General features: G+C 43.3%; 1 protein-coding gene across 1 annotated transcript in view; it reads right to left on the bottom strand.

The window, feature by feature from the left end:
• The window catches only part of CRADD (CARD and death domain containing adaptor protein), a 191,740-nt gene extending 165,577 nt beyond the window's left edge, over positions 1-26,163 (bottom strand). The window contains exons 1-2 of the mRNA XM_082665639.1: positions 26,044-26,163; positions 24,183-24,486 (exon numbers count right to left, since the gene is read on the bottom strand). Of these exons, the coding sequence (XP_082521765.1) occupies positions 24,183-24,480 (298 nt within the window). The 5' untranslated portion in view covers positions 24,481-24,486; positions 26,044-26,163. The remainder of the gene's footprint in view (positions 1-24,182; positions 24,487-26,043) is intronic.
• Between the last annotated feature and the right edge of the window lie 470 nt (positions 26,164-26,633).

Genomic DNA, 26,633 nt, shown 5'->3' with positions numbered 1-26,633 from the left:
ATATTTGCTTGGAAATTAATTCATTAGCAGTAACAACAATAAAAACATAACAAAAGGAACCAAAAGATCAACATTTATGTCACTGGAAGCTATATGGGTACATGCATTTTTCTAAAGAGAACTCGAGAATTTAATCAGAGAAGATAAAATGTATTAACCTCTGGTAAGAACAGTCAGTGAAAGACTAACCATTTCTTTCACACAAAAACCATTCCTTCAGCAGCAGTAAATCACTAATTCAGCATAACACATGTCTAAAAACATATGTATTTATATTCCTATACTACATTACATTTCTAAAACCGCTTAAATGGCACAAGTGGCTGGTAACACCATCAAAAGTAAATAGAGTGACATTTTGGTTATGTGGCTCTGACAATCAATAAAATGGAAGCTAAACAGGAATTTAAGAAATGATTTTTCTTAAATGCTTAAAATTTAAGAATTTAAATTTTTCTTAAATTCTTTTCTTAAATTCTTAAAATTTAAGAATTTAAAAAATGAAGCAGAGGACATAAATTCTGTTCTTTCCATTTAAGTCAGAACATTAGCAGCTCCATGTCTTCCAGTTCTGGGAGCTTTTCTTACATGTTAAATTCAAAAGAAAAGGGATGTGTTCAACCTAAACTAAACAATGAAAGCAAGTCTGACTAAATGCCAAACCACATGATACTAAGTTTCTTGCACCTTCTGTATGAAAACCTGATCAATGGTCTCTCTAATGCAAAAGCTCAGCTGATGGGGGGGAAGTGAATGGGGGGAATTTCAACTTTACCACTTAAAAGCACTAAGGTGGTCTGTCTGACATGTTCAGGCAAACAGGAACCTATCACCAGGGTACAGAGGACTTCTCTTTCCCATTTGAAATGGTCCTGCCTCCGCAAAAGACCTGTTACTAACACATGGGCACACAAAAGGGAATCCATAGTATACAGGAATTTAATCACAATGTTCTCAGAGTCCTAAATATGGGAAAAAATTAATAATCTTTTTTTTTTTTTTTTTTTTTTTGCAGTACACGGGCCTCTCACTGTTGTGGCCTCTCTCGTTGCGGAGCACAGGCTCCGGACGCACAGGCTCAGCAGCCATGGCTCACGGGCCCAGCCACTCCGCAGCATGTGGGATCTTCCCGGACTGGGGCACAAACCCGTGTCCCCTGCATCAGCAGGCAGACTCTCAACCACTGCGCCACCAGGGAAGCCCTAAAAATTAATAATCTTAAGCATCAAATTATTTCACTTAATTAATTTTTTTCAATTTCAAGAACCTCTGTGATTACCTGGTGCTTTAATGCACCTACTCAAAAAATAATTACTGATGCCTTCTATGTATGGGGCAGGCACTGTCCTTGGCTCTGGGATGGAGCGTGAACCAAACAGTTACTGCAACCTCACTTCTCAAGGAGCTTACAGTTGAAGGAAGGGTAACTCACTAGTCAAGTAAAAACAAGTCCAATCAAGTGCAGAGGTTAGTTTCAGATTATGTTAGATGCTATGGAGGAGATAAAGCAGGATGATGATATGATAGAAAGTGACTTGGGAGGTGTCTAATTTGGACTGACACCTAAATAAGTGTCCAGAAGGGGCTAGTTCACAGCAAAACTAGGAGCTGGGCATAACCGACCGAGGGAAGAGCTAGAACAAAGCCCACAAGGAGGACTATGGTGGCCAACGGGACAGACAACGGAGGCCTGCGGGGCTGTAGCACAGTGATAAGGCAGGAGAACGTCAATGGGATGGGAGCAGCCCACCACAGTGGCCTCATGGCTCTGGGCAGGAGCTCCGATTGGATTCTCGGGGCAATGGGAAGCCACTGGAGGAGGATTTACGCAGAGCAACAACATAATCTGGTTTGTATTTTTAAAAGATGGTTGTGGCTGCTGTATGGAAAATGGATTGTACAGGGAGTCCATGTGAGGCTACTGCAGTCATCCAGGCAAGGGAAGGAGACTAGCAGACAGATGTGGGGGATATTTTAGAAGCCCTGCTCATGGGATAGACACTGGGAAGGACGGTTGGTGCAGCGCAAGATGAAAGAAGGATGAGTTCTACGTGCCTGGCTGAAACCACAGGAATCAAGATTTCTGTTTGGTATAGCTCCCTCATTTCTTCTCCAGTTGGAGAGATGGAATTAGAACCTGATCTTCTACTTCCTAATCCAGAAGTCTTTTAATTAAGAGTGTTAAATTCAGATTTCCAAATTAATAATTTCCAGTTTTGCTATTTTGCTACTATTAATTATTTACACAAAGGCTCAAAATAATTTCAAGATAAGAGTGCATTAAAAACCAAAAGCATGGCTTCCCTGGTGGCACAGTGGTTGAGAGTCTACCTGCCGATGCAGGGGACATGGGTTCATGCCCCGGTCCGGGAAGATCCCACATGCCGTGAAGCGGCTGGGCCAGTGAGCCATGGCCGCTGAGCCTGCGCGTCCGGAGCCTGGGCTCTGCAACGGGAGGGGCCACAACAGTGAGAGGCCCGCATACCACACACACACAAAAAACCAAAAGCACACACGAATCTACACATGTGACATAATTTCATAGAGCTGCACACACACACGCAGAGTACACGTAAAAACTATCCCAATAATGTATTTAATAGTATTAAATCAATGTCAGTTTCCTGGTTTTGGCAATGGACTATGGTTATGTAAGATATTTTCATTGTGGGGTGGGAGGGGAATGGGGACTGAGTGTAGGGTACCTGGGAACTGTTTTACTGCACTTGTCTTAAATTATTTCAAAGTAAAAAGCTTTTTCTTTTTTAAATCTTGTCTAAGGACACAGAACTAGTAGGAAACAGGAAACATCTGGGCCTAGATCACCTGATTTCTAGTCCTTTTGATTATATTCTCAATTACTCAGAAGTTCTTTTTTTAAATTAAACTATAGTTGATTTACAATACTGTGTTAGTTTCAGGTGTACAGCTTCAGATTCTTTTCCATTGTAAGTTATTACAATATATTGAATATAGTTCCATGTGCTATACAGTAAATCCTTGTTGTTTCAAATGTTCTTTAAATTAAAAGGATCTTATATGGAAAAAAAAAGCAATACCTAATTGGCACCTCTTTCCTTCATGGTACCTGTTTTCTTACTTTTGCAGGGGAGGAAAAAATTTTCCTTCTTCCTTTCTAGGTTCTTTGGCTGGCCTAATAATTAAATTGACCTAAGACAGATTAGCAGCAGAAAAAGAAATTTAATTTTACATGTACTGGAGCCCCATAAAAATATGAGACCCAAGGGTGAGCAGGGAGATTGAGCCTTATATAGATTCCTGAGCTAAAGAATGGGCTAGGAGTCTGGGGCTTCAAAGGGGAAGAGAGTAATTCTCAGGACAATAAGAAGACCAGATGTTCGGTAAATAGATATTTGCCCTGCCAAACAGATAAGGTCATTCTGATACAAAGTTATCTCTGGTAATAGCTCTCTTTCTGGGCCAGGCCCCCTGTCTAAATTCTTGTAGATAGTTAAGGGAGAGCTAAAAGTTCTTCTTCAGTCTGCTGGGCCTTGATTCTCTTCAGCTCAAAATAATCCACATGCCAAAGGAGCACATCTGGGGGCAGCCTGTTCTGCTCCCCTTCACCTTCTAAAGGGAAACTGCTGTTTTGTCCTGGGCGGTTTTCACTTCTGCCCTCAAGAACACAGCATGCAGTCAGCAACCTTGCAGCCAAGATCTGCATTTGTCTGGCTGTGGGAGTCTGTAGCAGGTGTGAAACACTGTAGTAAAACAATTAAAATGTCTATGCTTTCCTTTCCTGAGTGAGTTGAACAAAACAATGTAAATGATTTAAGCCTTTGTGGAATGAATCAGAATGGAGCTTACCAAATCTGAATGGCCCAGAGTGCGGAAAAACCAGTGACCTCGGAGTGGGAGAGTTTATCCTATTTGTCCAGGACCACTGCTCTCATGGCCCTGCAGAGAACCATCAATAATGCCAAAGACCAACAGCTGCATTCCCATTCGCAGGCCACCACAGCACCTATACGGTGTGCTGGCCTGAAAAGGGCTGTGGGATTTTTGCTTGCTTGTTTGTTTCGTAGAGTGTACAGGAAGGGTGGAAGGAACAGTGGGACAGTGTGAACCATGCTCTAAGAAGCCTGGAGGGAAGCCTGGAGGCAAGAAGACCATGAAAAGGAGTCAAAGAACAGGTGGAAACATTTCCCTTTCACAAGGGAAACTGCAGAGTCATGTCAGGTAGAGCCACAGTTGGATGCCACCTCGAATGTGGGATTTTCAGTCCCCCGTCAAAGCCTATCACTATCAGGACCTAACAGCTGCACCAACGTGAAGCCAACTCAGGAAGGATTTTCTTAGTTACGATGAGTAATGCAACGCAAGTCTCTAATCTCAACTAAAATCTGGGGAAATCAGGAAGATATGGGGCAGTTACTGAAGTCAGCCCTGGAAGATGGGAGTTGGGAGAGTTCTTCTCTCTCCCTAGGCCAGTTTCCTCACACTCCAGCCTCACTCCACTACCCTATCGAGCCCAAATCCAATCCTTAGAAAACAAGAGCATCCACCAACGCATCTTCTCTCTCTCTCACCTGTCTCTCTCTCTCTTTTTAAAAAAATATATCAATTCTTCCTTTGAACCAAACAATCTATGTGCTGTCCTTCCCCTCACAGAACCCACTCATTCAAGAACCTACTTTGTAAAGAGGGCAGGTATATAACTCAGAAAACAAAAATGACATGAATGAGAAGACTAAAGGCAGGAGGAGGAGCTGGATTTATCGGGAAAAATTCGTTCCATTTGCAACATGATGGGTTTGATGATCCAGCAAGGCACCCTGAGAAGATGTCTAGGAGAAAGTACTCAGCATCTACTCTGTCTGGACTGGCTTCTTCCCGGGTAAGCAATGACTACATTCCATAAAACCCAGTGTCACCCTAGAAGCACTTCCTACTTTATCCTCCCCACCCCACTGAGACCATGCCTTCGTGTTGCATGCTCTGGTGGACCTCCATCCATTGGTCTTTCTTTGTAGCCTCCTGTTAAATGTTCAGAATTTCACATACATGTCACCCCTCTCTTGTGGTAGCGATTACAGACTCCTTGTTCTACCTTCTATTTCTGATGAAATCCTCTGATACCTTTTGGAGCCCACAGCACTCTGTGAACACTCAAAATGTATTGTTAACAAACGCCTTAAGGGGTTGAGAAACCCAATATAGCCACACTCCTGAATAATAGACAGAAATAGCACAATGGCTATCTCCGGAACGAAGGGGAAGAAATTCTTACCCTTGCTTGGCATTACTTGTCAGGAGGTTTGAGTGTCAGTGATAATTTCCTTTAAAAGACATGAAAACAAAGACAAGGTGGGGGGTTGTAAAAAAAAAAAATACACAAAATACCTAATGGATGGGAACAAAAGGCAAATGCTCATGACTGCAAACCTTGCTCAACTATTTTTGTGGTTAGTACTTAAATGCTAAAATTATCTCATCACCCTAATACTTAAAAATCTTGAGACTAAACCATGAGTGAGTATACACGTTAAGCTGAAATTTAATCCTTGTGTGAATGTGCAGAGTACAAAGGAGTTTTATCTGTTTGGTTTACCTAACTCTTCTTCTCTTATGTACAATTTTAGAAATGAAAGAAAAGGTTCAATGGCTCTGGTATGACAAATCTCTTCTGGCAAAATTTTAGTCAAAAGAAAGGGCAAAGATAATGACATACTTTCACAGGAAAAGTCTGCCCTGAAGAAAGGCCTCTCCGGTTTTGACTCTCAAAACAATTTTAGAACTAAGCATTAGCTTTAATCCAGCCCTCTGGTGAGCACCAAGAAAAGAAAGGTAAACAAAGCTGATTCCTGTCGTGCAAGACTATTTTCCGGCCCTTCTCACTCTTTATACGAAGAATGGGCAGACTTCATCTGTAAAGGCCCAGAGTAAATATTTTTTAGCCTTTGCGGGCCACAGGGTCTCTACTGCAGCTACTCAGCTCTGCTGGCACGGCGTGAAAGCGGCCACAGACAACAGATAAACAAACAAGCGCGGCTGCCTTCCAAGCAAACTTTATTTATAGACACTAAATCTGAATTTCATATAATTTTCACAGGTCATGAAATCTTCTTCTTCTTTTGTTTCGTTTTTGTTTCAATTCTTTAAAAATAGAAGGACCACGCTTAGCTCACAGGCCATGCTACAAGGAGTAGACTGAATTTGGCTCACAAGGATTTGGCCATAGTTTGCCAACCCCTGCTTTACAGCAAAGGTAAGTAGCAATGAAAAGTCAAAATGAACTTAGAAACTGTTCAGCCTGTGTCTCAAAGGAGAAGTCCGTTGGAGAAGGAAAGAAGTAAGGAACAGAAGGCGAATGAAACAGGAGGAGAAGGGATGCCCGTGAGAGATTACGAGACTGTAGCCTGAGGGAGAGGAACCCAAGCAAAGGAGGTGACAGCTGGGGGGCGGGGGAGTACTTGGGGAGGGGAGAAAAGAAGAAAGAAGCAGGAGGCCAAGACTCTAGGGCACTTGTGGGAAATGAAGGGGTAAAACGGAAGTCAGCTAGTAACTAGCCCAGGGGATGGGCTATAGATTAAACTGTAAGAAAGCTGAACTGCAGATTAATGAAGGAGCCCAGAACTGAAGAACCAAGGCTACTTACTATGTGCACAAAACTATTCTCTTAGCAGGCAAGGAGCCGTGTTGTTAGAAGTCTCCTGTGATATGTGCATGTTGGAGGGGGTGATTTGCATTTTGCTTTTACTTTGTACAGTGTTCCTAGGAATATCAGTTCAAAGGGGCCGATACTGAAAGCCTCAAATCTTCAGTCTTTGAATTCCCCTCATCTTTAAAATGATTTGGCCCTGGGCAGAGCTGGGCTTCAAGGGTTCTGACTGCTGTACCCACTACTATACTTAACCTGTACCTCCACAACTGGAATTTTCAGCAATAAGGAAGTTAAGGAACACCACCCCCCAAGTGAGATTTCATTATTACAACAGTTACTAATAATGCTGATAAAATGGATTAATACCCAGACAGACAGTTCAGAACTTATGCTACACAGGGACCAGAACAAACTCTGTTTTAAGTTTGGTAAAATGAATGGCTAATGGCTGGTATTCAGCAAACACTAAATAGAAACGACTAAGAAATGCCAAAGAATCACTTTCACAGAGGGTCAAGAACTAAAGAGTTATTATCTGCTGCCTATCCAGGATGAGCTGAAAACTAAGATGAAGTTTTTCAAAAAGAAACAATAGTGTTATGGGCTGAACGGCCTCTCCAAAATTCATATGTTGAAACCCTAACCCCTAATACCTAAGACTGTGATTGTACTTGGAGTCTTTACAGATGTAACTGAGTTAAAATGAGGCCATTAGGGTGGCCTTAATCCAACCTGCCTGGTATCCTGATAAGAGAGGAAATGAGGACACACGGAGAGACACCGGGATACACACACCGGGGGATGACTATGTGAAGAGGCAGCAGGAGGCCAGTCATCTACAAGCCAAGGGGGCCTCAGAAGAAAACAAACCTGCTGACAATTTGATCTTGGACTTCCGGCCTGCAGAACTGTGAGAAAATAAATTTCTGTTGTTTAAGCCACATGGCCTGGGTATTTTATTATGGCAGCCCTAGCAAACTAATATAAATAGTTATGGTACTTAGAGATTAAGAGGGAAGTGAGGGGAGCAAATAAGGCTACCACAGATCACTCATTCAACTAATGTTTATTGGTCCCACTAGGTATCTGGCAACATGTTAGGTTCTGAGTCTATAAGGTTGTAAAACTAAGTTCTTGCCCTCACCAAACTCAGAGTATGCTTGAGGACAAAACTCTAACATAGCATGGGTGTGCCATAACAGAAATATGCCCCAAGCCCTCTGGAAACACAGAAGAGGAGTTTCTCAGCTAGCCATGAAGGGGTCATGCAAAGCTTCAAGAAAGAAGTGATGTCTGGAATAAGTGCTTTAAAAATAAATAAAATAAAATAACAATTAAACAAAAGCCCACTTTTGGGACTTCTCTGGCTGTCCAGTGGTTAAGACTCCATGCTTCCACTGCAGGGGGCACAGGTTCAATCCCTGGTTGGGGAACTCAAAAAAAAGCCCATATATAGGAATATATTTTTGAATTGGAGAAAAATAAGTATCACTGAGGAGGAGGAAGTTTGATGTGTGAAATGAGGGGTCGTATTTTGGCCATGTTGAGCTAAGGTACCGAGGACTGGGGTGCAGCTATCTATTTGGGCTGGAGACAGAGATTTAGAAGCAGTTCTTACTGAAGTGGTCATCGAGCCATGAGTACAGATGGGCTTTGCCCAAGAAGAATGGTGCCAGTGAGAGGAGAGGAAGGATGTGACAGAACTCAGGAGAAGACAAGCATTTAAGAGGCAAGCAGACTAAGAAGAAGTTGAGAAATAGTAGATGGAGAGGCAGAAGGAAAAACAGGACCAAGGAAGGAGGCAACATCAAGAATGAGAGAGTGGCCCCCAACATCAGATGCTGCCAAGACAGCAAGTGGCAACCTGAAAAATGTCAATCGACCTAACCAAAGGTCACCGATGACCTCTGTGAAAACAGCTGTAAGGGGCAGAAGTCAAATGACTACAGCTTGAGAAGTGAATCACTGTGTTTAGATGGGAGGAGGTTCATGAAAACCCATGGAAATAAAAGCTTCCTTAGTCATCTTCTGGGATGGATGATGGGGAAGAATCAGACAACATGGACGTAGTTGCAACAAAAATGGTGGAGGGATGAGGGTGGGAGGCTCTCACTCTGTCCTTCCAACACCCCTGGGAGCTACCTGAACACAGAGGAGAAAGGTAAGAAGTACAGCAAGGGAGAAAACAGCATTTACTGTGGGGTACCAGCTAACATTAAAAATACTACCTACAGGGCTTCCCTGGTGGCGCAGTGGTTGAGAGTCCGCCTGCCGATGCAGGGAACACGGGTTCGTGCCCCGGTCCGGGAAGATCCCACATGCTGCAGAGCGGCTGGGCCCGTGAGCCATGGCCGCTGAGCCTGTGCGTCCGGAGCCTGTGCTCCGCGACGGGAGAGGCCACAAGAGTGAGAGGCCCGCGTGCCGGAAAAAAAAAAAAAATACTACCTACATATACACATACGCTTTAGAAGATGTGTTCATATCTCCTCTCATTTAACGTGAACAACTACTCTTGGAGAAGAGCAAGAGGCAGCTCTATTTTATAAACAAAGGAATTATATTCAGAGAAAAAAATAATAATAATCCCCAAGGTCAAACAGCAAACAAAAGGTAGAAGCAGGACTCCATCCTGAACCTAGACCCACATCTCCAAAAGCTTACCAAGCATTTTCACTAAAGGAAATGCTATGTGGCCCTGGGCTGGGTCTCAGCTTCCTAATCTTTAAAACGGGAACAATAATATTATAGTGTCTACTTCGCACTACTGACAAATGTACAGCACCTAAAGGAGCTGGCTCGCAATAAGTGCCCAATACCTGTGAGTCACTACTAGCTTAAATTCAACGAGCATAATCTGTACATCAACCATACCTCCTGTGTATCCGGTCTTGGTGAATTTCAATAAGTGTCCAAACCAGAAACCTGGGCGTCATCCCAGAATCCTCCGTCTCCCTCAGCCCAGGGTCCAATCAGGTAACAAGTCCTTCCCCATCCAGTGCTTCTCAACCTTATTTTCATTATTGTCTCCCTAAGACACTTTTTAGACATTTTTTCCTAGTTGTATGCCTCCTATGGAATTTTACTAACATTCAGCAAACATTAACTGAATGTGTAATATATGCCAGGCTCTGTTCAAAGTACTTTACACGTATCATCTCATTTATCTGGAGCACCTTGAGGGCAGGGATTATACCTTAACTTTTGTATACCTGTTTAACTCCTGGCACGTAGCAGATATTCAATAAGTGTTTGCTGAAATCATGCAGGAAGCAAAGTTCTGGTGTTTCTCACACCTGCTCTTTTCTCTGACTTATCCAGCCCCTCCTACAATGGTTTATGGTATTACCCTGGTAATAAAGAGTGAGGGGCGTGGGATATGTCTATTCTGCCACAGGTTTTAACAGTTTCTTTGAAATATACTGATTTGTTTTAAAAAAAAAAAAAGGTATTCGGAATGCCTTTCCAAGAGCAAGGGGGAAAAAATCTAATCTACAATTCAGAACACTAACATATTTACCAATCTAGTCAATTTGAAGGACATCAATATATCTTAACACGCCACAGGCAAAGGCTTAATCACCTATAGCCCAACAGTTTGGGAAAAACAGTGAAGAAGAAAGATTTAGAAATGTAGTAGTATTTAAAAGCATACAGACAGGAGACTTTGAAAAAATCAGGTTATATAATAATCTAGTGCAATACTTTGAAATAGAATACTCACAGAAAGATAAACAGAAAAATACTTTAAATGGCAGAGTGAAAAATACCACTCGTAGTTCCCTAAGAGTCACTGGAGAAGGTCATTTAAGTCCAGGGCTCCCACACCCACCCTCTGCTAATTGAAATAGCAACGAGCCTTCATAATAATGTGAAAAGACTACTTCAGGTTGATTCAGAAAGTTTCACTCTCTGAAGAAAAGTATATACTTTTACACACACACATATAATCTGAATTTTTTTCTTTATTTGGCATCCCATGGATTTCAGTGTTAGTATCAATAACTTTCTCAAAATGACTAGCGCTCAGAAAAGAAAGAGCTTCTAAAACACAATTTCCTGTGGTAAAAACCCAAATATTGCATTTCACTACTCATTTATTATAAACCGTGGTTATCTCTGGGCAATAAGATTATGGGTGATTTCCATTTTCTTGATATCTTTCTAGAGCTTTTTTTTAAACAACAAATACGTGTTGCTTTTATATTCGGAAAGAAAATCCATTTTCACTTTTTAAAACTTTCTTGTTAAACATTAACAACATCAAATAACATTTGTTATTAATTTACAAGTCACTTTCATACAGGGCAGCTAATTTCCCATTTATGATAAGAAATATACATATTTTAAACCACTATATCTGATAAGTACAGTAAGGCCCCAAAATGATTGACATACCCCCCAGGAAATGTGAGGTCTCTATCTCCTCTCTTTGAATCTGGGCTTTGGGACAGCTTAACTGAAAGAACACAGTGAAAGCCAACACTATGCCAGTATTCGGATCCAGGACTTAAGAAACAAGCAGCTTCTACTCCCTGCCCTTTGAAACGCAACCACCATACTGTGAGGAAACCCCAGCTACCTGTAGAAAGGCCTACGTGGAGAGAAACCAACAAGCAGCACCCATTTACCAGAAATGTGAGCAACCCACCTGGGAAATGGATCCTCCAGCCCCAGGTAAACCACCGCAATTGGCACGGGGTGAAACAGAAATGAGCTGTCCCACCTGAGCCCTGGCCAGACTGCACATTCATGGGTAAAATACAGGACTGTTATTTTAAGCCACTAAGTTTTGGAGTAGCTTGTTACACAACAAAAGATAACCAGAATACTGTATTATATCAGTACTTAAGTACTTGCCTCTACCTTTCCCCAGTTGCAATTTAAACTCTCTGATGGGAATTCCCTGGCAGTCCAGTGGTTAGGATTTGGCGCTTTCACTGCTGGGGCCCCAGGTTCGATTCCTGGTCAGGGAACTAAGATCCCACAAGCTGTGTGGCACGGCCAAAAAAAACCTAAAATAAATTAAAATAAACAAACTCTTTGAGGGTACTACTCTGCCTTTACATTCATTTTTATAGTCATTCCTTCATTCATTCAATAAACCTGAGGATTAACATGTATCTAGCACTATGCTAGACAGATTCTGCAAGTACAGAGAAAAAAACAGCCTCTGGGCTTCCCTGGTGGCGCAGTGGTTGAGAGTCCGCCTGCCGATGCAGGGGACACGGGTTCGTGCCCCGGTCCGGGAGGATCCCACATGCCGCGGAGCAGCTGGGCCCGTGAGCCATGGCCGCTGAGACTGTGCGTCCGGAGCCTGTGCTCCGCAACGGGAGAGGCCAGAACAGTGAGAGGCCCACGTACCGCAAAAAAAAAAAAAAAAAAAAAAAAAAAAAAAACAGCCTCTGGGCTTCCCTGGTGGCGCAGTGGTTGAGAGTCCGCCTGCCGATGCCCCGGTCCGGGAAGATCCCACATGCTGTGGAGCGGCTGGGCCCGTGAGCCATGGCTGCTGAGCCTGCGCGTCCGGAGCCTGTGCTCCGCAACGGGAGGGGCCACAACAGTGAGAGGCCCGCACACCGCAAAAAAAAAAAACAAAAAAAAAAAAACACAGCCTCTGCCTTAGAGAAGACTGCACTCTTTTTGCAGGGAGGAACAAAGAAAAATAGACAATGACAATCATAATCTCAAAGCCTTAGCAGAACAGCCAGCAATGGTAGATAAAAAATGTTGCCTAATGAATGAATGAATGAATCAGCGTCTAAGAAGTACTTCGGGATTTATGTACTATCATCCTTTTACAGATGAGGCGCACCAATTAGCAATGTATTACTTCTTGCTAATACAATGTATTCACCCTATTTGCCCTGCTTTGTGATACTGGGGCTGGACCCTGCAAACATTTCTCCTTTGTCAGGTGGTGCAGTGTTAGTTTTCATCAGTAGAGGGCACTAGAGGGATACTGCAAGGCCATTGCAGAGGAAGGGGCTTTTCATTCTGGTTTGGGATGCTTTATCCCCCCTGAAGTGTACTACTGCCAGTGGTGTTTGGGAAACAAAAGGTGCTCACTATCCAGGGAATTTCTCTACCACTCAGCAGTCTGCTTTCTGAGAATCAACTCTGCTCTACCCACATTCTCTAACAAGTTTCTCAACCTGGTGGGCAGCTCCTACAGACCAGCTCCAGCCTGGAACCTCCGGCTAGTTCCCTGGCCACCGGCAGGCTGCATACTCATGTGGCAGTCACCTCACCTCCAGTGAGGTCTGAACCACAGCCTTGGGAGTGGAGAGGGGCCTTGTGCAAGCTCGTAATGCCTTCAACCTGTACTCTCTTGCAGCCCTAGAAAAAGTAGCTTCTTCCACTTGCTATTCCTGTATTCCTTGGAGACCTCTTTTACCTCTGTCAGTAGTTAACCATTGTTAACTTTTTACTAGTGTATAATTCTTTATATTAAATTTTCCTTATTCAAATAACTAGTGGTTTTTGTCTCTAGAATGGATCCTGACAGACACATGAAGGAATAAAAGGGCTCAAACAAATAGGAGAGGCCTGAAAAAAGCACATTTTCCCATGGCACCATCAAATTGAGACTAATTGAGAATAAAAAGAAATTGAAAGGGGAGAGAAGAGTTTAAAGACTCAACAAACAAAAATTGCCATGTCAATCTCTTAAAATCTTTGTCTAATCACATTTCTTAAAAAACATTTTTTATCCTCTTTGGTATATCTTTTAATCTCCCATTTGGTAAACTGTATAAAAAACAAACAACAACAACAAAAAAAGCATGAAAATGTTGGCCACAGGTGAGACCCAAGGCAAAAAGGGGTCAGGAAATAAAGAAGCTGTGCCTAGCCCAGGTCAGGTAATCTAAGGCACATGACTCCAATCAGAACCGAGAACTGGAATTGCCTAGTGATCAATAAGACTGGAAGACCAGACTGTCAGCGTTCGAATCTCAGCTCTGCTACTATTGAGCTTGTGACTTTGGGCGATTTACCTACTGACAGTAATAGTACCTACTTCAAAGGTCTATGAGGATAAAGTGAGTTTATATATGTAAAGCCCTTAGGCTAGAACTCAATCCAAATTCTCCTTCTAACCTCCTCTCTACTTCAACATTCTCAATCCATTTTTCCCCCCAATATCGTCTGATTTTGAAAAGGTTTTAGAAGACCTATCTTCTTTCAAAAACTGTTCTCCTTTACTCTTCCTACTACCTCTGGCCTTCAACCTGGGCCTTGCTATATTAAGATGTAGAACAGGGACTTCCCTGGTGGCACAGTGGTTGGGAATCCACCTGCCAATGCAGGGAACACGCGTTTGAGCCCTGGTCCGGGAGGATCCCATGTGCCGCGGAGCAACTGAGCCCATGCGCCACAACTACTGAGCCTGCGCTCTAGAGCTCGTGAGCCACAACTGCTGAGCCCACGTGCCACAGCTACTGAGGCCCGCATGCCTAGGGTCCATGCTCCACAACAAGAGAAGCCACCTCAATGAGAAGCCTGCACACCGCAAGGAAAAGTAGGCCCTGCTCACCGCAACTAGAGAAAGCCCGTGCACAGCAACGAAGACCCAATGCAGCCAAAAATAAATAAATAAATAAATTTATTTTAAAAAAAAAAGAAAAAGAAAAAAGATGTAGAACATTCTCCTTCCTTAAAGGGCTACCAGTTCTTTCCAGGCCCACAAATGTAGAACCTGTTAAATATAAAAAGAATGGGCATGATACTGATGAAAACTAACACTGCACCACCTGACAAAGGAGAAATGTTTGCAGGGTCCAGCCCCAGTATCACAAAGCACGAATGAGCTTTCACCTCTTCCTTTTGGAACTGTCCCTTCCCCACTCCAGGTGACTCTGGTGTCCTAAGGGAAGGGCTCATGACTCAGCCTAGGCCAACCAGACTCTGAACGTCGAGAGAAGACAAAGTGGAGGAACTGAGCTGGAGATGGTCATCAATGCCCAGAAATCCCCAGGGTTGCCTGACTCCTGCCTTTACTGAGCCCTGAAATTTTAGCAACTACTTCAAAGTTGTGAACTACCCAGTGCACGTTAGAGAAATTTCCACTTTTGCTTATGTTAGCAAGAGGTCTACTGGTTGAACCAAAGAGCCCACATACATGTTTGACTGATACGCATCTCTTAGTTCCCTCATCTGTAAAGTCTCTGAGGTACCTTCCGGCTCTCACCTTCCCCAGTTCTAACAACAGGGCAAGTCCCAACAGATGTGCTCTGCTTGCTCTGTAATTCTCCATAACAACTGCATCATTACCACTCAGCCCCCATATACCTTACGGACAAATGGTGGGACTGAGAGATGCTTTAAAAGTCTTATATTTAGGTTATAAAACCATAAGCTCTCGTTTGCCACTTACTACATCTCAGCAGTTTTATTTTGGTAACAGTGTCGCCACCCTCTCTGCTATGGTGCTGAGCATAAATAGAACATGAACATTTCCAGGAATTGTCAACTTGGCGCTTCTCACAAGGAGTTAAGATTTCTTTTATAATGCTAACAAAAGTAAAGCCTAAGACTAAAACCTGCCCCAAACTTCTAGAAGTTACATTTCCTTCTCAATTAAAATTTACTGTTTGGAAAAGTACAATGTACTCTTTTTTTCCTCTGGAGGAAAAGTCCTCCAAAGAATCATATTCATATACTCCTTACTGCTCAAACAGAGGAACAAGTATAAACACAGCTGCCTATTAAAATTAAGTAAAGGCAAACATTCCTGCAGCTAGCTACAACAGCAGCCTACAAGTTTGAACTATACCCATGAAAAGAGAACACTACCTTGCTAAACGTACAGTTAAACTCTGAGGCCACGCCACCAGAAAAGCTGGTTATTGGAACTGATGACTTTCCATAGCATGATTTAGGAGCTGGAAAAGTGGGACCTGATTCCAGGACCAGGAGAGCCAACACACCATCTCCTGATCACAGCCAAGAAGACTGAGTTTTTTTACTCTCAAGGTTGCAAGTGGGATGGAAGCAACCCAAGGGCCCTGTCCCTTGACCCCCCTATGGCTTCACATTAGACCCTCCCCCTCCCCACCCCACCCCCAAAAAGGATAAAATGAGAGATGGGAGAGAGAGACCAACCAGAAATTAGTCTTTGGACAATAGGTGGGAAAGAAAAAGACCCTGCGGCTGCATGTCTGGGAGAGCCTGGAGTAGGGGGGGAGGAAAACGTGGGGGCTGGTAAATAACAGGCTCTGAAGCAGCCACAGGTTATCAGAATTCGGGAGGAGAGAAAAGCAAATTTTGAGAAAGAGTCTTTACAGGACATGAAGCAGCAGGCTTTGAAGTCAAAGTGCCTAGATTGCACATTTGGCTTAACTACATTGTATGACCTTGAGCAAGTGACTTCACATCTCTGTGCAATGAGGGTAATAATACCTTCTACCTCATTAAGTTACTGTCAGGATTAAATGAATTAATAAATGCAAAGGACCTGGAACAGTGCCTGGCACATGATAAGTTAAGCTGCTGATAAATACTATGATTATTATTTCACTGGTATTATTTGAGGTTCTTGGTGAGACACAGAAAAGATTAAAATTCATTTTTAATTATAAACAGAAACTGTGGGCAGATTGTCTGACCAACCCACAGATGGACAGACTAAGCCAGTCCCAGTCTTCCCGACTGGCCATTTGTCTCTCCTCCTCTCATCCATCCTCAAGCCATCTTCAGCTCCCTCTGTAGCTGAGAGCAGCACCCAACTCACTCTCCTCCAGCAGGTTCTGTCTCCATTTGGACATAGCTTGATCTACAGGGCACACAGTATTGTGGATGGTCTGTAATTACTAAACAATGTGAATAGACAATGAATGGAATTCCCCCAAATCCGAATTCACCAGATAGTTCAAAACCCTCTCTTCAGTTTTGATCTGTGAACACGTAGCCTATGAATCCCCAAGCAGCGCTAATGGAGTCTAATGTTGGTGGTAGAGTCACACCTGCATGGGGTCTGCGATGCTAGAACCTTCTTAAGCAACAACGTTCAGGGAATTCAAAGAATTAACAACAATGGTGAGCACAGATTTAAAACAAAGCTATCTATCCTTCTACATCCTATTCCTAGCTCCCTTCCACCTTCCCCCACCTGAAAACAACAGCAACTCTTCAAGCAAGCACACAGCTTTGGGAGGCCCATACCCAGGGAGCAATAAGTGAGAAAGGAGCCATGTGCACGATCTGCTGGTCGGATCTCAAGGTTCTCAATCCTGGCTGCACTTCAAAATTAACCTAGGAAGGTGTCTGTGCCTGCGTATGCGTGTTTGTGCCCAGACCCCACCTCCACAGATTTTGGCATGAACTGGCCTGGGGTGAAGCCTGAGGATCATTAGGCTTTTTTTAAAAGCCAGAGTTAAACAACACTGAGCTAAATCAACCCTGAGGGTCAGTAGGGTGATTGATGTAGCCAAGCGACCCATACATCCACAGGAGGGAGAAAAAAATGTCACAGTGAGAATTTCTAAAAGGAAAGAACATTAAATCCATTTTTTAGATGGATATGGAGGCATCCCTGCTGAGGAGAGACCTGTCACACGGTTTGCTATTCCTAGAAAGAGCTGCAGTTTGCTGCCAACAGATGCATTATTTCATCAGTCCCATAAATACTTGATAAAAGTCTTCCGCCCTTTCTGTATGTCAGCCTTGCAGAAGGGGGTGGGGGGGTGAGGGGTGGAGTCTTCTGACAAAATGCAGTACTGACCCATCAAAATTTCCTTTTAAATGATTAAAATTGGCACTGATAAAAATTAAATATTTTAGTAAAATCTCATCCCAGTATACCTCTAAAAGCCCTTGAAATTTTCCTCTTAAAATGAAGAAAAAAGCATTAGTACGATTTTTTTAAAGGCTAATTTCAATGATTAACACTACAGCATAATACAATTCCATTTCAAACCCAGCAGGGAGCCAAGACTGCATAGCAAAAGTCTTAAATCCAGAGTCGGGAGGCCTGGGTTCCAGTCCTGGCAATAAATTACATTAACTAGCTGTGTGATCATGGGCAAGTTGTCTTAATCTCTCTAGCACTCCGTTTTCTCAGAGAAAAATGAGATGATCTGCGACCATCACCCTCCCAGTCTTAAAGTCTGGAATACTGGGATGTGTCTCCATTTTGCTGACTTGTTACATCAGCAAGCGAATGCGTTTACAAATTAGACAACTTAAAATTAAGTCATTCTGGCAATTCTGCTAATAAATTTAACCAGTTCCCAGCCACTGTGCATCCACTGAATACGCAAAACAGTAAAGTACCTTGAATATGGTGTTATCTTCCATTTGAACTAGAGCCAGAGCCTTCCTGCCCCAACTGTGCCAGCCAGATGATGCTTCCTGCCCCAAACTCCTGTCGCTCTTTTCAAATGAGAAAATACATGACACGCATCTGCACACTTTTTGCCATATTGTCATACCATTATTATTTTCTTAGTCTTTTTCTTTATGTTGACTCATTTTTACTTAAATACAATGTATTTTAAAGTAAACAGAAAACAGTTTTACTTGCCATAATGTCATAATGTCATAAAACCATCAAATTGATACAAGGGGAAAAAACAAGCAAAACAACTAAATTGTAACTAAATACTGTTGTCTACAGAAGGCTTTAAGCATGAGGAGCTTTTGCTGTCTGTTACGAAGAAAAATCGGCAAGTGTCAAGAGATGTTACAGAAACACTTGTACCAAATGGAGGTTTTCACTTGGATGTTATCAGGATTGAAACAGAAAGAAAAAGGAAATAGCTCTTTCACCTTGTGATCTAATCCCATGTCCACATATCATCTAAAATCATTTTAAGAGCCACCCAAGATCATGGCTGTGCACACATCTCACATTCTGGGAACCACAAGGACAAACAGTCGAGACTGGGCCTTTACAACCGGCAATATGACGTAGCATCTCTCTGGGAGAAAGATTATTCTCCCAGAAGGGCCTGGGCTCTAGGCACCCTGTCACTGGGGCTCCACTTGAGTTCCTTTGCACTCGTGGTCCCCTCTATCTGAAAGCTCTTCCTCCAGGTATCCACTCTATTGAAGAATTCAGGTCTCTACTCAACGTCCTCTCATCAGAGAAGCTTTCTCTGACCACCCCACATACTACGGAAAGCCCTTCCTCAACACCACGCACACTGTTCTTCAAAGCACTCTCACCACCTGATGTATTATTTATTCACTTGCTCGTTGTCGGTCCCCATCAGACCACAGAATATAGTGAGCTCCAGAAGGGCAGGCGCTTTGTTTACTACGATGTACCCAGCACCCAATATCTGGCACGTGGTCAAGACTAATATCTGTTGAATGAATGAACGAGTCTTCTCAGCTGATCTGGAGATCTTCATGTATCTTTATCACCTAGTGCCTGGCATCTAGTTGGTCCTCAGGAAGTATATGATAATCATATTGGAGACACATAGAAACCTGGGCTCTCTGTAGAATCTGCCCTTAGCACAAGGAGGGGTCTTGCTCTGAATGCTGACCCACCATCCCCTCTCTAAGACACAGGATGACACAGAGTGAACACTACTCAGCCACAGTGGAAGTGCCTGGACAGACCACAAGCTGATGAACTAAGACAACACTGAAATTACCATACCCAGAGTAGGTATGAATTCATGGTATGATTAAAGAGTCCCAGGCTAGAAATCTCTCTAATAAACCTATTACAATACCTAGAGTAAAAACTTCATTGCTTTTTTATTGCTCAGTAACTTTATTGCTCAGTAACTTCAGATGTATCCAAGTATACATCTGACAGCCAGAGTATATCTCAAAACAGCGGCTGACGTAGCTCTACGTGGTCACAAGAGGCCAGCTCCAAAAGGGACAGGCTGAGCCCTGGACCCTCTGGGCAGAGGGGAAACAGGCCAGCCCTACATCCTGCTCCAGTGAGGACAGCCACAGAGTCCAGGGCACAGGGTCCATGGCGAGGACCAGCTCAAGCTCAGGCAAGGCTACAACAAATGTCAGCCCCAGGACAGCTACTCCAGCAGGCCAGAGTTGAGGCATCTGATGCTAAAATAGGAGTTACTGAGCTGCATTATAAGATATTTATCTTTCATCCTTGCTGGTGGCTAAGAGAATATAAAGCAGAAATTTAGCCTAGGAAGAAAGAAAAAAAAAAAAAACTCCCAAGCCTGAAAAAGACTGGGGTTAAAGGAAGGGTTGCCAGGCTGACTGTTAAGTGGGAATCATGGCAGAGACCCAATCCCACAGCCAGGGCCAACATGGTAGAACAGGGAGTCCTTGGGCCCAGAAGTCACTCCCACCATGACCTAAGGCTAAGTCCTACCAGCTGGTGAGACAGGGGCTGCTGACAAACCTCCTTTCCAGATCCAGATTAGCTCAGGCACCAGAGCGAGCTTGTCAGCCTAGACAGGGCCCATGAGTAGTGGGAAGCCAGGCAGGAAGACACATGCTGCCTTTACCCAGATTCAGCACTATCCTCATCTCCTAAGTGACCTGCCAGGAGCCCAGGGAGGATTTCCAGCTAATCTAGTGTCTACTACGTGACCTTGTCCAGTAGGGGACATACCATGAAGTGTGCCTTCCATGGTGCCAAGCGGGATTAAGTCATTTTATTGCCAGAATTCCTCTTTTAAAATATAAGAGTCTTGGGCTTCCCTGGTGGTGCAGGAGTTAAGAATCTGCCTGCCAGTGCAGGGGACATGGGTTCGAGCCCTGGTCCAGGAAGATCCCACATGCTGCGGAGCAACTAAGCCCCTGTGCCACAACTACTGAGCCTGCGCTCTAGAGCCCACGAGCCACAACTACTGAAGCCCGCACGCCTAGAGCCTGTGCTTTGCAACAAGAGAAGCCACCGCAAGTAGAGAAAGTCCGCCCGCTGCAAGTAGAGAAAGTCCGCGCGCAGCAACGAAGACCCAACGCAGTCAAAAATAAATAAATAAAATAAATTTATAAAAAAAGATTAAAAAATAATAAAATATAAGTGTCTTTATAAGGTGAGGAAAAACACAAAATCAATTATCCATTAACATCTTGGTCTTTTTTTTTTTTTTTAATAGGGATAGGGATACCAGTCATCTAGGCACACTGAGAGAATCAAAAGTTTAACTTTTTTTTTTTTAATGTTTTGGAATTTCCTGGGGGCATGGTTTAGAAGAATAGAGAGAATCAAGATACAACTTGATTCTTCTCTAAAAAATGACACCCAGGGACCTCCGTGGCGGTCCAGTGGTTAAGACTCAGGGCTTCCACTGCAGGGGGCATGGGTTCTATCCCTGGTGGGGAAACTAAGATCCCACATGCCACACGGTACAGCCAAGAATAGAATAAAATAAAATGGCTAGGTGTCTATTAAAAAATAAAATAAAAATTAAAAATAAATAAACAAAAAATGACACCAGAATAGAAATTAAAAGCAACTAACCGGGATCAATCACCAAAGAAGGCCTCTGAAGTAGCTCAAAGTTTACAAGTGAAACACAAAAGGTAACCAACAAACAAGAGGAAAACCAGGAATCTCTGAAAAGACCAAAACAAGAAAACTTTTTATAAAATAACATCAGTTCATTCAGATCAATCAGGATAGACCTCTCGGCCAAAGAGAAAGCCATTCCTCCCCATTCGTTTACAAAGCCTCCCAAGAGAAGACCACCAAACCTGTACAAATTAATTAATAACTGCGACTGAAATGAGTAAAAAGTCAGAAGAGGTTATTGTATACACATACATACATAAGCACCACATTTTCCTACATTCTAATTCTTCAAAGTTCAAACATGCCTTTACAAAAATTTAAATGGACTATTTAAAACCTTGTTAAAATTACTCCGACACTGGAGAAGCACTGGGGTCCTGGAAAATAGGCCTCTGGGTCCATTCGCATTTTTTACATTAAAACTAAGGCATTTCAAGTCTAATATACTCTTTCCAGGATTTAAAAAAAAATAGGTTTCCAATTAATTAAGTCCTAATTTAATTTCATAATTAAAATACAGCCATCAAGTTAATTTAACACAAAGTTTAAGGTCTCAAATAAAGAAGGCTGTTAACTAACAACTCCTTTAAAATATACCATTTCCTCCACGCCTTACGTATATAGATATTGCTGAAACTTATGGTGTAGTGAATTTTCCATAACATATGTGGATTTTAAAAGTGAGTTTTATGAGATGGAAAATTACAAAGTGAAGAAGGAAATGATAAACTCCAAATTCAAGGTTTATCGGTGAGCGGAGGTTGGGGATGAGCTAGGATTGAGAGGAGCACCCGGGGGTCCTCAAAGGCCATGTAATTTTTTTTTGTTTTGCAGTACGCTGGCCTCTCACTGTTGTGGCCTCTCCCGTTGTGGAGCACAGGCTCCAGAGGCACAGGCTCAGCGGCCATGGCTCACGGGCCCAACCGCTCCGCGGCATGTGGGATCTTCCCAGACCAGGGCACAAACCTGTGTCCCCTGCTTTGGCAGGCGGACTCTCAACCACTGCGCCACCAGGGAAGCCCCATGTAATATTTTTTAACTGAGTGATGGGGAGACAGGTGTTCACTGTACCATTGTTCTTCACACCTTACTTATATTTTGTAATCTTACTTAAAATATTCAGTAATTAACAAAAACTATTTAAAAAGTGAGTTTGTGTAACTGCCACTGTGGAAAGTATACAGAACGCTATGTAAATCAAATTCTCTCTTCAGGATATTTTTTTCAGTAGCAGTGTTACTCAACAAGAAGTAAAACAATTGAGAGGACTTCATTTGTGCAGTAGCCAACCTATCGTTCCATTTGACCACTTCCACAGAATTAACGTATTAACGTTATTTTTCCAAACTTCAGCACAGATACACTGAATTTTTTCCTGCTCCACAATGTTTCATACTGCTCACTTAAAAATATATATGTTTTTCTTTTTTTTCTTCAACATCATTGTAACTTTCACCATTTGGTAAAAATAACTTTTCTTGTTCTTTGAATGAATCAGAAGAAATGAAAACGGGGTCACATCTCTTTGAACAACATACAATCATACTATTTACAACACCTACAAAGATTATAAAATTAAATTAAGTATTTCAGTAGTAACAGGCTTTCAGCTTTGCCTGTTTTGTTATTTCCAACTATGTGTTGCCAAGAGGAACCTCTAAGTCAAATACCATGAAAAGATATCGGACACCCTAATATTTCTTTTAACATCTCCCCACTTCTATGTTATATATTCTGCTTTCAATCAAGTGGTAGAAACATTTTACCTACTTCAGTTTGGCTTTGTTCACACACCTGGAGTATTTTATTTTGTAAGAACAATCCAACCTGAAAATTCCTGCGGTCCTCAAAGGCCAGCTTTTTTCAGTATTTCAAAAAGCCTGGAACATACATTTACCTGTAATTTGGCCATGCAAGGAAATGAAAATATTTTTGCTTTTTCCACTGGGATTTTCCCAGGCCTTCCTAAGTCACCCAGTTATCTCATGTTGATCAAATATTCAGACATATGTCATTAATAAAAATATTAGAAGAATTAGTCATGATTACTTATCATGTGGTCTGGAAAATCATTCAAAATATGAGGTCCATGGGGCAAAAATAATAAAAGTAGTTTCTTTATTACCGGCATTTGTGTTTTTACTAGTTATATTGGTATTTGAAAAACAGCAACAACAAATTCTGGAGATCCCTGAGTTGGGGTAGGTCTAACTATCACTGCTATAAAAAACTAAGAATGTCAATTTCCTAACTCTGTTAAAAATTTACAAGTCAACTTTCTTTTTTCCTTCTTTTTTTTTTTTTTGCCAGTTCAGTTCTCTGCTCCTCAATCTCTGTAAAAAGTAGACTGTCATGGGAGGTGTTGAGAAGAAATAAGTGTTTCATCTCACATCTTCCTGCTACAAGCCAGGCTGATAGCACTAGGACTGTTTCTCTTTTCTATAGCTTCCAACGTTCCTTAAAATCAAAATAAGACACCTCCCCCCCAAAAAAAACTACTGTCCTTATAAAATTAAATACTCCAGGTGTCTGAACAAAGCCAAACTAAAAAGGATGACTTTAAATCAATAGTCTTTAAAAACAAACTAAGCCAGCCTTCCAAATAATCCCTTTTGGCCATGCAGGACAGCCCAGGGAACAGGTGCAAGGCGTGCCTTCCTAGAGGCTGTCCCCTTCTTCATGAGTCTGACCTTTCCCGGCCGGCCGCTCTGGCACCCCACGAATCAGTTATCAGGAAGCCTAAAGCCTGCTTTCCCATCTGCACTTTCCAAATGGCTCCCAATGCCAAGGGCTGAGATATGACCTGGCTCTCTGATGAGAACAGGCCTCCCAAGTGACTTGCCAACTTTCCCTGGAAGCATTTCTAAATGTATTCTCTGAGCTCCCTCGTCACCCTCTCAATCGTGTTCCATTCCTCCCTCCTTCCCTGCACTTCCTAACTCCATCTCCTCAACCAGTCCCTCCAGTGCCACATGCCTGCAAACCAAACTCCTTTCCCACTTTCAGGACCTGCCAACCCCCACCCAGCCTAAAACCCCAACTTCAAATCCAAAGGGCACAGTTCCAACAATCTTGGAGGTGGTCTGGAATGATCTTTTTGAGGCCTACCTGCAGGCAGCTCAACCATGGCTTCTTCTCTTGCCTTCTCCAGTTTCTCCCTTACCCAGGGGAATTCTTGCAGGGAATCTAGGAAGGCATCGAATGCTTTAGGACCCCTGGTAGGTAGGATATCCAGCAGAAGCATTGTTTTCCGGAGGCCTGTGGCTTGAGCTTTAATTTCTTGAACATGGCTTTCCGTCAAGACCCCTTCCTGGTAAAGATACTGGAGGACCAGTCCCTCCACCAGTACCTCTGCACCCAGCTCGAGGCGAAGGGAGCGAAGCACTTGCTTGTCTCTAGCCTCCATCTCCCCCTGGGAAGACACAAAATGGTAGCTCAGATCACAGGAAGCCTGATGAGCCTCTAAAGATAGTGTCTTACAATGCAAGCTCCTTAAGGTCACGGACATCTTTGAACCCTAGCAGAACGCCAGGCCATGGTGTTTAATACACGGCTGTTAAGCCAAGCTGAATTAACTTCAAATGCTTCAGAACATGAATCATCTTCTCTGCTTTTACTTTCCACACAATGGGGTCCTAGCTCCATTCCTTGTTCCATAAAGAGATTTGGGGAAAAGTGGATTAGAGACCCTGCTTAAAAAGCAACTTTGGGGGCTTCCCTGGTGGCACAGTGGTTGAGAGTCTGCCTGCTAATGCAGGGGACACGGGTTCGAGCCCTGGTCTGGGAGGATCCCACATGCCGCGGAGCAACTAGGCCCTTGGGCCACAACTACTGAGCCAGCGCGTCTGGAGCCTGTGCTCCGCAACAAGAGAGGCCGCGATGGTGAGAGGCCCCCGCACCGCAATGAAGAGTGGCCCCCGGCTTGCCACAAGTAGAGAAAGCCCTCGCACAGAAACGAAGACCCAACACAGCAAAAATAAATAAAGTAATAAACTCCTACCCCCAACATCTTCTAAAAAAAAAAAAAAGCAACTTTTACCTGAGGATTACAGAGGAGCATTTCATTCTAACATACTTGAGAAGAAATAGTGCTTTTCCTTTAACATTGCGTTCATCAGAGATACCCCATTACCGCAGAAACCGCCAATATGCACACAAGTGCCCTTAAGACCGCGGGCATCTGCAGAACCTGATCATCAGTGGAAGTGGGGCAATAAACCGGCAGGTACCAATAAGTTTAAGGATCTTTTTCCCTAAGAGAAAAGGCCTATACACCGTTGCCTTCAAGGAGAACACTAGGCATTCATGCCCAGTCTACAGTAAATCTTATATATAGTCACAGACTCCAGCCCTCCTCTGGAAGAATTTCGAATCTCCATCACAACACTGTCATAGCCACACATGCACGGGACGTTTAATGTTGTGCTTTTTTTTTTCCTTTAAAAGATTTTTTTTTAATGTCCACACGCCATGGAAGGCTTGTTTCTAAGACCACGGCACCAGTGAGCAGAGGGACGGCTAAGAGGGTATGTAAGTGGCGGGGAAGGGAGACGGGGGGCGGCAAATGGGGCTTTATGACACCCACAGAAAGTAGAGCCACAGCGGGCGACCCCGAGAGGCGGCAGGTGAGCAGGAAAATGTGCCCTTTGGGCTGTCCCCGCCGATGTGGAACTTTTTATTTCCCGCCTCGCCAGCTGAAGCCCTGTGGCATTAGGAACGGGAAGAACTATGAAAGATTTTAGGGGCCACCTGACCCGCTATAAAGCGGGTGCTGGGAATGACCTGCAGAGAAGACCGAGGAGAGAGCAGGGCCCCGAGCACCTCCACCGCCACCCCAGCCCGAGCGGCTCGGGAACGCCGCGAGCAAGTTAGCGGGCGGGGGAGCCACGCAGGGCCCAGGCCACAGACGCCGCGGCGCGGGGCCTTCGAGAAAAGATGCATACGGGGGTTCTGGGATCCTGTTACTTACGTCTGCAAACACGTATCCTAAGGAAAAAAAAAAAAAAACTGCAACCGGACTCCAAAGTGTCAGGGAACCTGTACCGTAAACACCATTTTTGTTGAAGGCAAAAGCCCCGAACAGGAAGTATTGTCGCCATCTTTGTTAAGGGCAAACACAGGAAGTGCTGTGGCCATCTTTATTGGTGGCCCAGATATCAGGATGAAGCCTTTTCCGCCATGTTTGCTGTGGGTAGAGAATATAACCACCTGGAGATGGAAAATAGCATCATTTAGGGAGTTATCTAAGGAAAGGAGTAATTGGATAATTGCATTTTAACACATGAACTCCACCAGGGACTTGTACCCAATTGACATAATAGTCGGGTCTCAAAAGTCACCTTATCAGGGAAGCCTTCCATGACCACTTGTATTTAAAACTGCAGTACCCACCACCACGGTATTTAAACTCACAACATTCACCTCCTGCGCTCCACATCCCCTTTTCCAGCTTTATTTTTACCTGAAGGACATATCAGTTACTAAAACTTTTACTTAATTATTTGTTTATCATCTGTTTTCCCCCCACTAAAATGCAAGTTCATTCCTCTATATCACAGG

Source organism: Grampus griseus (genome assembly GCF_964374135.1).
Source record: "Grampus griseus genome assembly, chromosome: 11".
Lineage (NCBI taxonomy): Eukaryota > Metazoa > Chordata > Mammalia > Artiodactyla > Delphinidae > Grampus > Grampus griseus.
Note: the sequence above shows the minus strand (reverse complement) of the source record. Positions and strands in the feature narration are given on the sequence as shown.